Raw genomic sequence first — 12,234 nt, 5'->3', positions numbered from 1 at the left:
CCTTATTTCGATGTGTGCTACTTTGGCGTGTAGACGTTCCCTCGCAGCGCCTATTTCGATGTGGTGTTGCCCAATGTCGACGTTGAACATCGACATCACCAGCCCTGGAGGACGTGTAGACGCTATTCATCGAAATAGCTTATTTCGATGTCGCTACATCGAAATAAGCTATTTCGATGTAGTGTGCACGTGTAGACGTAGCCTCTGGCTCCTATCTCTGCCTGACAATGGGAAACTGGAGCAGGAAAGTCTGGGAAAGGGTTGCTATCTGAGCAGCCGGAGAAAGAGGATGCAGGGCCGTAGCGAGATGAGGAAAGGTCATAGGAGAAAGCCCATTAGGTGGGACTGTGTTGGGGTGAAGTTCAATAGCTGGGTCATACTAAAGCACATGTTACCACACAAAGTGGATGGGCCAAGTACTTAAAGCCCTGGCTTTTTGAAAGAAGATGAGCAGGCCTGCCACCAGGGAGGCAAACGGGGCAATTGCCCCGAGGCTAGATGGTTCAAAGGAACCCAGGGCAGCACTGATGGCCAGAGCCCTGGGTCCTTTAAATCACTGCAAGAGCACTGCCACTGTGTGCTCTCAGAGCCCCACAGTGCACACTCCAGAAGGTGCTGAGGGAGGAGGAGAGGCACAGTCCTGGTGGTGCTGAGGGGCAGCTGCTCCAATCCCACCCCTTCCACCTGAGGCCCTGGCCCGCCTTGGGGCTCAGAGCCAGGCCTCATCCCATTTTGCCCCGGGCCCAGCAAGTCTGTTAGCTCACCTGGAGATGAGTCATACAAGGACAGCTCTCACCACAGCTATTCCTGCAGACACGGTGTTTTAGGCAAACTGGCTGTTTTCAAACATGCCCATTTATCTTTACCGAGGTCTTCTATGTACCTGGGCACAAAATTCTACCGAAATAAAATTCAGTTCAGTGACATACAGGTAAGTCTCTGCCCATGAACTGTTCTCAGTAAAACACATGTGGACATCAGTGTGTAAAACATGTAGCTTCTGGATGGTTTTGAAGAGATTCTTCAGGCTACGTCTTGAGTGTACTTCTGGGGAAAAAGGAGTGAGCACAAAGTTCTCCCCTCCCCATGCCCCTTTCTGCAACCGTGATACATTTCACAATAATCGTTAGTGTGTTCTGACAGGGAAAAGCCCTTACTCCAGCAAGATAGCCAGTGAAAAGGACCTGTGGAGGAAACTGGGCCAAGACAGCTCCCTCAGGGACCCAGAATTGAATCAGCATACCAATGGGGACAGCTTGAGCCATCCTTCGGGATGGTGTTGATTGCTTATCCCTGTGCCTGAGAAGCAGCCTCAAGAAAGCATATAGTTTCCTAGAGTGCAGCATCTCTGGTCTTCCAGCAAACTATGTTTACACTGTGGAGCTATTTGGGATACCCAGATATCCCGAAATAGTAACTCTGCATCTAGGAAATACACCAGGTATTTCAAAATAACCCAGAAGAAATAACAGAGAGGAAGCCTTGCTAGTCTATACACTCTCAAAACAAAAAGCAGTCAAGTAGCACTTTAAAGACTAGCAAAATAGTTTATTAGATGAGCTTTCGTGGGACAGACCCACTTCTTCAGACCATAGCCAGACCAGAACAGACTCAATATTTAAGGCACAGAGAACCAAAAACAGTAAGCAAGGAGGACAAATCAGAAAAAGATAATCAAGGTGAGCAAATCAGAGAGTGGAGGGGTGAGGGGGAAGGTCAGGAATTAGATTAAGCCAAGTATGCAGATGAGCCCCTATAGTGACTCAGAAAGTTCCCGTCCTGGTTTAAACCATGTGTTAATGTGCCGAATTTGAATATAAAAGCCAGCTCGGCTGCTTCCCTTTCCAGAACGGTGCAATAATTCTTCAGTAACACACATACCTTTAGGTCATTGACAGAATGCCCCATTCCATTAAAATGTTGACTCACTGGTTTGTGGATCTGGAGTGTTTTGATGTCTGTTTTGTGCCCATTGACCCTTTGTCTAAGGGAGTTAGAAATCTGTCCAATATACAAAGCATCTGGGCATTGTTGGCACATGATGGCATATATGATGTTAGTAGAGGAGCATGAGAAAGTGCCCGTGATTCTGTGAGTAACCTGGTTAGGTCCAGTGGTGGTATTTCTAGAGAAGATATGTGAACAAAGCTGGCAGCGGGCTTTGTTGCAGGGAAAGGTTCCAGGACTGGTGTTCCTGGGGTATAGACTGTGGCTGTTAGTGAGAATCCTCATGAGGTTGGGAGGTTGTCTGTAGGAGAGAACAACTATGTCACACAGGGCCTTCTGGAGTGTAGCATCCTGACTCAGGATAGGTTGTAGGTCTTTAATAATTCATTGCAGTGGTCTGAGTTGGGGGCTGTAGGTGATGACCAGTGGTGTTCTGTTCTTGGCTTTTTTGGGCCGATCTTGGAGTAGCTGGTCTCTGGGTATTCATCTGGCCCTGTCGATTTGTTTTTTTACTTCTCCTGGTGGGTAATTCAGGTTTATGAATATTTGGTAAAATTCTTTTAGTTTTTGGTCTCTGTCAGTTGGATCAGAGCAAGTGCGATTGTACCTAAGAGCTTGACTGTAAACAATGGATCTAGTCACGTGTGCAGGATGGAAACTAGAAGGGTATAGATAAGTATAGCGACCAGTAGGTTTTCGGTACAGTGTGGTACTGATCATATAAGGGTGATTTTTCTACCACCAAATGTCACTGCAGGATTTCAAGCTATGGACCAGGTGTCACTGAAGCATTAAAGAAAAGAAATTGGCATAGGCTTCTTAAATTACTTATAGAAGTTATTGATGATGGAGGTAATATAGTAAACCAATTGAAAAAAATAAACCTAAAAGATGTTGTCTATTGGATTGCACGCTCTTGGAAAGAAATTAAAAAAAAAAAAGTGGTAAAATCATGGAGAAAGCTACTTCCAGAAGATGAAAACAGAACAAGTGAAGATCAGCCTACTGAAGAAACAGTACAAGAAAACTATGAAAATATTTTGCCTTTACTGAAAGTATCAGGCTGTGAAAATGTGAGTAAAGGCATCATACAGGAATGGATGGATAAATATGAACAAGAACTGACTGATAATGACATAATAGAACTTGTGAATCATGATGATGATGATGATGATGATATGGAAGACAACACCAGACTAGAGAAGGTGGATGGAATGAGTCATGGTGAGAGACTGAAGGCTCTGGAGGCACACTTGTGTACATTGAGCGACAAAGGGAAGCAACTCCAATAGACATACTGCTCTTCATATGCTGGTGTGACCTTGCCAGAGAAGAAAAGGGAAGCTCAAAACCAAATCCCAGTCACTCACTGTTTTAAATAATGAACTGTTCTATCCACAAAATTACTGTGAAAGGACATAACTTTTTTCTGTGTAATGTGCACTCTGTTGCTTTATTCTGGTTTGGATGCAACTTTCTCACTTTATTTCTGACATCTATGATTTGCATATTGAACCCTTCAGTGTTACAGTAATGTTAAATAGCAGATGCTATAAATATAGATGCTATGTTTGTTTATAAAGTTTGTTTGTGATGTTTTGTATTTGATGGCCATGTTGTGTTTTTCATTGGAATTAGTAATACAGTACATTCAGTTTATAGATACAGTATGTGTGTCTGTTCTTTCATTAGTACTCTGCATTAAGTGAGATTCCCGGTATCCGACAAACCTGCGGTCCCAGTTAGGTCAGATAACCAGGAATCTCTTGTATTTCTGTTTATTTGTGGGAGAAGGGGAAAAGGAGCTATGTACCTGTATTATCCTTTCACATATTTTCTTGAAAATCCCTCATCATATCTCTCTTGTTTTTTAATTTTGTGACAAAGCACACAATCTGGGCTGTGTCTTTTTAACTTAGAGTTAGAAAAGTTGCCATGTGAATTCAATCTGTACCTACATTTCAGAGCCATCCTTGGGAATATCTGTCTTGGGCCTGGTGGGTCCTTCATTTTTCCTGGCTGTCAGTCAAACCATTCCTCCGTACCTGAAGTAGGAACTTGGCAAACCCTATCACCACAATAACATCACCAAATGTCCAGTTGTCACTGAGCTGGGCATTCAGACACCATCTCATCACACAGAGAATGGTTGGGCAGCTGCAGAATGCACTAAAATGTTATCTTCAAGGGTCAAAGTGGCTTCTGAATTTAGAGAAGTGATCGGCTCTGCTGCCTGGGTGGGAATGGGGGATCGTTGAGCACATGTGATGAGGGGTAGGAATCTTGAAGAACCCTTTTTGAAACATGGGAAATTCATGTTTCAGCTTCACTCAGTGCATATTGGTTCTCATCTCTACCTGAATATATACTTTACACAATCATACACATTACAAATGAAAATTGCTCTGTATTGCAGAAGGAAACTGGAGATTTCTCAAAAGGCTGCTGAGGAAGAAGAAAGATACCGTAAAGAAATGGAACAGTAAGTAATCATTTTCCTCTTGTGGTGTATATGTTGCGTAATACGCATCTAATGAGAAGTTAAATTCCAGAGCTTGTCAAAGAAAAATTAGACATGGTTTTTTTCCCGTCTGAAAATGGGCAGTTTTGCCAAAATGGAATTTTTCACAGGGAAAGCCCGTTTTCAGTGAAAAATTTGGGTGCAGTGAAAACTGATTTTTTTTCAACTTGAAACTTCCCTGATCCTGAGCGAGGGAATTTGCTGGACCAGGAGAGGTCTATGCTTCCCCCCTCTGCTGCCATTGTCTTAAGGGCTCATCTCTGTAAGCAGCAGAGGGGCCAGCATTGATCAAATGAGCACAGGGGGCACTTGGGAGAAGAAGCAGGGTGACTGTGCTCCTGGCCTCCAGCCGTGGGGCTCCACAGCCTCATTGCCTCTTCCCCTGAGCGCCCATTCTTCTTGTGCCCTTCCCGAACTTGAACCCCACAAATGAGCTGTTTGTGGTGGTCCAGAAGCTCTGTGAGGACAGGGAAGAAGTTGCTGAGCAGGCATTCAGCTTTTCCAATGATGAATGCTCCAGCTCAGGACACCCAGAAGGATGCTGAACCACAGATGCTGCCAGACAAGGGAAGTCCAAACTGTAGAGATCCAGCTTGTACCAGTGATCATGACTTAATTCTACTAGTTGTATGCAAACAATAAAATCCAAAGCAATAATGTTATCTAGCTGTTTCTTTATAAGAGTCTATTTTACAGTGCTGAAAATAGCTGTCAACCTCAGCAGATGGGAGAAAAAAATTAAACACAACAGTGTAAATGATAATTGGGACTGTTTAAAAACATTTTATTAGATGTCCAAAAAGCCACAACTGAGAGATAAAGTTACACGGGTCAGAAAAATAGCCTGGCATAGAGGAATAGTTGAAAGCAGCAGTAAAAATAAAAAAAAGTGATATATAACGTATGGGTGGAGGGGCATGGGGAATCTGATAATAATCAATGCAAGTCAGAAGGTAGAAATTGTGGGAAATTGGTGAGGGAATCAAAAGAACACAAAGAAAAATCCATGGCCAGAAGAGATGATAACAGTAAGGAAGAGTCTTTATGGCCGTGTCTACACTAGCCCCAAACTTCGAAATGGCCACGCAAATGGCCATTTCGAAGTTTACTAAGGAAGTGTTGAAATGCATATTCAGCGCTTCATTAGCATGCGGGTAGCCGCAGCACTTCGAAATTGACGCAGCTCGGCACCGTGCGGCTCGTCCCGACAGGGCTCCTTTTCAAAAGGACCCCGCCTACTTTGAAGTCCCGTTATCCCCTTTCGAAAAGGAGCCCCGTCGGGACGAGCTGCGCGGCGGCAAGGCACGTCAATTTCGAAGTGCCGCGGCCGCCCGCATGCTAATGAAGCGCTGAATATGCATTTCAGCGCTTCATTAGTAAACTTCGAAATGGCCATTTGCATGGCCATTTCGAAGTGTGGGGCTAGTGTAGATATAGCCTATATGTAACAAGAACAAAAGGAGCCCTAACAACAAAGTTGATCTATTACTAGATTTAAATGACGGAAGTGTCGGTAATAAGGCAAAGAGGTAGAATTGTCAATAAATATTTGTTTTCTATATTGAAAAAAACAGATATTGATTTATTCATATCAGAGGAGGAAGTGGTGGAGGGAAAAATAGTTTTCATTTTTAAAGTGACTGAGGAGGATGCTTAACATCAGCTACCAAACCATGTCTGGATAACTTGTCTCCAAAACTTTTAAAAGAGCTGGCCAAAGGACTCTCTGGACTGGCCAGTTGAATTTTGATAACTTTTGAAGCAGTGATGAAGTTCTAGAGGTCTCAAAGATATCCTGTATTGTGCCAGTATGTAAAATGGTTAAATGGGATGACCTGAGTAACTACAGTCCTATCAACTTGACTTCCATCCAGTGCAAAACAATAAAGTAGCTGATACAATATGTGATTCATACAAAGTTAGAAGAAGTTTAATATAACTAAAGCCAACACTAACTTGTGAAAAATACCTTGATAAATTAACTCTTATTTTTAGGAGATTAAAAACTTCCTTGGCAAAGGAGACAATGTTTACAGAATTTACTTTGACTTTTGTAAGCCATTTGACTTGATACTCTATGATATTTTGATTAAGAAACTGAATGATATAAAATCAACATGGCACATATTAGATGGATTAAAAACTGACCCACTGAGAGGTCTGAAAATATAATTGTAAATTGGGAATCATCAAGCGCGTTTGTAGTGAGGCTCTGCTAGGTCACTGCTTGTCCCGATGCTATTTAACATTTTTATATTAGTGATCTGAAAGAAACCAGAGTTATTACTACAGGTTGAACCTCTCTAATCCAGAAGTCTCTTGTCCAGCAACATCCATAATCTGGCATGATTTTTTTTAGCCAGATGACTACTTATCATGGGTGCAGCCAAGTTTCCTGTGGTCCCATAAAGTTTGTTTACAGCCACCAGTCCTGTCTCTCAGCATTCTGTGCTGTTATTTATCTGTAATTTACCCGTAAATGTCTTTCAAGAGCCCAGTAAGCTGTAAAAGTGTTGACAATGTGTTAGTATCAGAGAGGTAACCAAGTTAGTCTGTATCTTCAAAAACAACAAGAACTCCTATGGCACCTTATAGACTAACAGATATTTTGGAGCATAAGCTTTTGTGGGTAAAGACCCACTTCGTCAGATGCTAGACAATATTGACCTCCTGTGGTCTCAATATTGACCTCCTCTGGTGGGGGATAATAAATAACTAGGGAGCAGACCACTGCGCAATTGAAATACTTGGGAAACTGAGCACAGTCAAAATATGTATCATTCAGAAAGCCTAAGGTAAAGTTGTATATCTAGGAACAAAGAATGTTAGGCCAGCCTTACAGCTTGGGAAACTCTATCCTGAAAAGCAGTAACTGAAGAAGACTTGGGAGTTAGGAGATAATGAGATGAATGTGAGCCTGCAGATAAACAATGCTATAGCTAAAAGAGGGTTATCAGTAGGAAGAGGGAAATTTCCTCTGTATTTGGCACTGGTGCAACTGTTAGTGGTATACTGTGTCTAGTTATAATGTCTGCACTTCAAGAAGGATACTGATAAAATTGGAGAGGATTCAGAGAAGAGCCATGATTACAGGAAGAGAAAATATGCCTTGTGAGAGCCTTGACATATTTAGATTATCAAAAGGAAGTGTAGGGATAATTTTGATCTATTTATAAGTAACTGGATGGCGAACAAAAAATGATGATACAGGGCTCATTGTTGTAGCAGACAAAGATACAACTAGATTAAATGGGTGGAATTTGACTCCAGATACGTTCAGACTAGAATTAAGGTGCAAATCTGTAACAGTGAAGTTAATTAACCATTGAAGCAGCATACCAAACACTGTAATGGCTCCTTCATCTTGGAAATTTTTAAACCAAGAGTGGATGCTTTTCTAAAAGAGATGCTTTAGTTACAGCCATGGCTATTGGACTTGAAGCAGGAATTCATTCAAAGTGCTGTGGCTTGCATTACGGAAGAGGTCAAACTAGATGATCATAATGGTACCTTGAGGACTTAAAGTCTTTGACATAAACCAAGCTTTCTGATAGCCCATTTACCAGCAGTACTAAGAAGCTAGTTAGACACAACTATAACATATTTAAATATTGTGGTACATTTAGCACCGAAGGTGGGAGGGAGGGGAAAACAAGGACTCATTGTGTGGTTCATGTTTTCATGTACATTATCAATTTTCTTTTCTGAACAATTTTGGCAAATGATATAACAGTCAGAATGAAATTGGAAAAACTAGGATTGGAGATTTCATATTCCATAACTGTGTTTTACTCTGAAATATTCTGACATGCACATGGAAAGCAGTTTACTGTGACAGAAGAGGCATCATTTCATTTTACTTGTTTTGACCTATCTACATTAGTGGATGAAATTTTCCACAATGGGCAGGTCATCCCAGGGCTCTCTGAATCACTGATGGAATGTTGGATGTGGAATGGAGAATATTTCTCCAGCTGCCACATGGTCCATCAGGGACCAGAACTGCTTCTGGCAACCCTAGAACTGGGGTACAAAAATGCACATACATATGCCAGCCATCCCTACATCAGATTCTGCATTAGTAAAGGGATGACTTCCATTATGTTTTCCCATTCTCACTCCTGGGAAGATGGCACATTCTCAATCTGTTAGACTAGATTGAATAAATCTCCGCAATAACAGGGTAGGATGCTGCACAAGCAAACAAAGAACTCCTTTTCCAAAGTCAGCTCGTCGGCCCTCACTCTCATGCTGACTGACTTTGTTATCTTCTGGCTTCATCTGAATTTCATAACAATTATAGCTTTGTTCCCACATATCTCTCTTCTGATTACAATCTCTTTTGAGGTCTGCTTAAGAGTCAACTCCCCAGGAGGTAGGAGATGATTAAAATCCCTATTTAAATGTGAGAAGAGAGAAGAAAAATGGTTTGTTCCAGCCTCTGTAGCAAGTCAGAGGCAGAGTAGGTTTTACAACATAGGAGATCCTGACTACCTGTTCTAGCTCTATCCATTAGAATGTGCTCCTTTCCTGGCTTAATAGCCTGATCTCCTTGCAGTCCCCTTTTAAAGAGTTCACACCCTTTACTTAAAGCTCTTTCCTTAAAATTGCTGCAATCATCTAGTCTTGTAGCCTAAATTACTGTGAACCTAATCTATCACCGTGGCTTGTACTTAAAGTAATCTCAGTAGCTTTATTTAACAATTTCATAATTGCAAGATCAGCAAGTGAATTTTGAAACTTAAAAGCTCTTCTGTCATTAGTGTTCATGCACATGAAAGATGACATTTTTCAAAGGCACTTAAATGACTTATTCTGTGACTATGCAGCATTTTGGAGAGAGCGTCTCAGCAAGTCAACACACTTGAGCTCTCTGGGCTTTTTCAAGGACTCTAATAAAAGCTATATAGATTATGTTCTGAAATTGAAGCTCACGCTGGAGTTCTGGTTCAGAACTTAGGCTCCCAAGTCACCTGTTACCCACCAGAATGTTACCCACAATAACTATTTCAGGCCACGTGGCTGGTTTTAATGCAGAATTCCACAGGCTTCAGCAAGCAGTGCCACCAGTAATTTCATTTGAGCAGGGTAATACCCTGAAAATCTCTTATCAGTTCTTGTGTTCTGAATGTGAATACAATTCTTTGCCTTACCATGTCTCTGTAGTCTGCAGCCTTTCATGGCAGATCAAGATCCACTTAACAAACTTTTGTAATGGTACAGAGTTAGAGTAGTTTGCAATTTCTTTAGGGGAACCAGGAGCCTCCAAGAAAACTATTGGCCCCATGCCAAAGCGTAGAAGTACTGTTTTATGAATCACATGTCTGACACCATTGCCATAACTTTTTTTTATATTAAAGTCTACTCTGTTTACATTTGCATTTGCCAGAACATGCAGGTCAAGCTCTAAGTTATTAGTCTTGACTTTGTTAGCAAATAATTACTAAACTAACCGCCTCTGATGTATATTCAGTACAATCCTCTGTGTCTGGAGCTTTTTTTGATTAAATCTTTCCGCTAACTCCAAACACTGTTTATCTGTCACGTAATGCAAACAGCAGCAACAGTAGGGGGCTATATGGGATCCAAATGCAAAGTCCATAAATTATGGATATCACGGGAACCTGAGACAATAGAGGAGTTTATTACCATATCAGTCAGTTACACTGTTACCTGCCACAGTTGAAAATATACCTTTTATATCACTGAGAGGTGTGCTCTTTGGCACAAAATGCAGCAACTGCAAATGATGCAATATATTATTGGGTTCTGCTGTGATTCCAGCAATCTGTAATGAGTTATGAGAAATGTGAGGAAATGTTATATACAGTTACTTCTTGCTCACACATTTTTATTTTACTGTCTATTTATTAGCACCATATCCAAGAGTGTCCTTGACATGTCACCAAATAGGTACATGATGGCCATCTCAGTGATTTTAAAATCTGATGGCAGATATCACGCAGGAATACAGAGTTGGTAAAACAATAGAGAGCAGGAGGATGAAAGGAGTTAAATCAAGAGGATTATAGACCTCATTATAGAGAGTAAAACTTGTTTTCATAAATATAAGGAAAGTGAAATCCTTATGATTCATTTCTTTCAATTGCCAAGGGGGATGTGGTTCCTGATGAAGGACATGTCATGCTGTACAGACCCAGCAGTTTCAACCAAACAATGTTTATTTGACATGCAGTGTTATTATCAGCCACAGAGTGGGTATCCTATGTTAAATTCTCCATCATCAATCTAGATGTTTTTGCCTTTAGGTGAGCTTTGTCCTAACCCTACTTCAGGTTAGTAGGGATCCTCCCCTGCATATCTCATGCAAATCCCCAGTTAGCTCCCCCACGTCCATTTTATTGCCATAGTTCACACACCTTTGGCTACGTCTACACATGCACGCTACATTGAAATAGCTTATTTCGATGTAGCGACATCGAAATAGTCTATTTCGATGAATAACGTCTACACGTCCTCCAGGGCTGGCAACGTCGACGTTCAACTTCGACGTTGGGCAGCACCATATCGAAATAGGCGCTGCGAGGGAACGTCTACACGCCAAAGTAGCACACATCAAAATAAGGGTGCCAGGCACAGCTGCAGACAGGGTCACAGGGCGGACTCAACAGCAAGCCGCTCCCTTAAAGGGCCCCTCCCAGACACAGTTGCACTAAACAACACAAGATCCACAGAGCCGACAACTGGTTGCAGACCCTGTGCATGCAGCATGGATCCCCAGCTGCAGCAGCAGCAGCCAGAAGCCCTGGGCTAAGGGCTGCTGCACACGGTGACCATAGAGCCCCGCAGGGGGTGGAGAGAGAGCATCTCTCAACCCCTCAGCTGATGGCCGCCATGGAGGACCCCGCTATTTCGATGTTGCGGGACGTGGATCGTCTACACGTGCCCTACTTCGACCTTCAACTTAGAAGTAGGGCGCTATTCCCATCCCCTCATGGGGTTAGCGACTTCGACATCTCGCCGCCTAACATTGATTTCAACTTCAAAATAGCGCCCAACACGTGTAGCCGTGACGGGCGCTATTTCGAAGTTGGTGCCGCTACTTTGAAATAGCGTGCACGTGTAGACACGGCCTTTGTGTGGAAATTTAAGAAAACTCAATAATTGTTCATTTACAGGAGTTATATTTTAAAATGAGACTTTTGAGAAATACTCTTCTTCTATATTTAGGATAACAGCAGCAGAAGAGAAATTTAAAAAGGAATGGGAAGAAGATTGGAAGCCTAAAGAACCACCTAAGCCTGTAAAAACAGTAACTGCGGAAGTATATCCAGCCCCTACTCCTAAACACAGAAGTAAGTGACAGGTTTCATCCCACTCAGTGGAGAAAATACGTGTGTTTGAGGAAGAATATTATTACTCAACAATGGTCATGCATATGGCTTAAGTAATTCAAATCTAACCCAGGTCAGCCATGACTGAAACTTAACACCTAATGCATGTTTGGCAGTCTATGGGAGATGAGTTTAATTGTCTCTAGCCAGTTTCTACTTAGCGGGCATTTGTCACAAAACCCATTGCAATGCCAACTCTCAGCCAACAGAAGGGTGGACATGGAGACTGAACTTCTTACCAAGACAAGTCAGGTTTGAGGTGCACTGTGGGAGTTTTAATTTGCTTTTTTCCAGGCTGTTTCTGTTCAGAGAGTCACAGTCTCCAGAAATGTCAACCAAGCACATTTGTCATGCACTAAAAGCAAGATTTTTCAATGAGCTGTTCTCAATCAGAGTTTCTATTGCAGCAAG

The 12,234-nt window shown here is 42.0% G+C and overlaps 1 protein-coding gene across 1 annotated transcript in view; it reads left to right on the top strand.

The window, feature by feature from the left end:
* USH1C (USH1 protein network component harmonin) overlaps nt 1–12,234 on the top strand; it is a 109,880-nt gene that overhangs the window by 54,210 nt on the left and 43,436 nt on the right. The window contains exons 13-14 of the mRNA XM_074999043.1: nt 4,364–4,429; nt 11,660–11,784. Of these exons, the coding sequence (XP_074855144.1) occupies nt 4,364–4,429; nt 11,660–11,784 (191 nt within the window). The remainder of the gene's footprint in view (nt 1–4,363; nt 4,430–11,659; nt 11,785–12,234) is intronic.

Source organism: Carettochelys insculpta, chromosome 6, assembly GCF_033958435.1.
Source record: "Carettochelys insculpta isolate YL-2023 chromosome 6, ASM3395843v1, whole genome shotgun sequence".
Classification (NCBI taxonomy): Eukaryota; Metazoa; Chordata; order Testudines; family Carettochelyidae; genus Carettochelys; species Carettochelys insculpta.
Note: the sequence above shows the minus strand (reverse complement) of the source record. Positions and strands in the feature narration are given on the sequence as shown.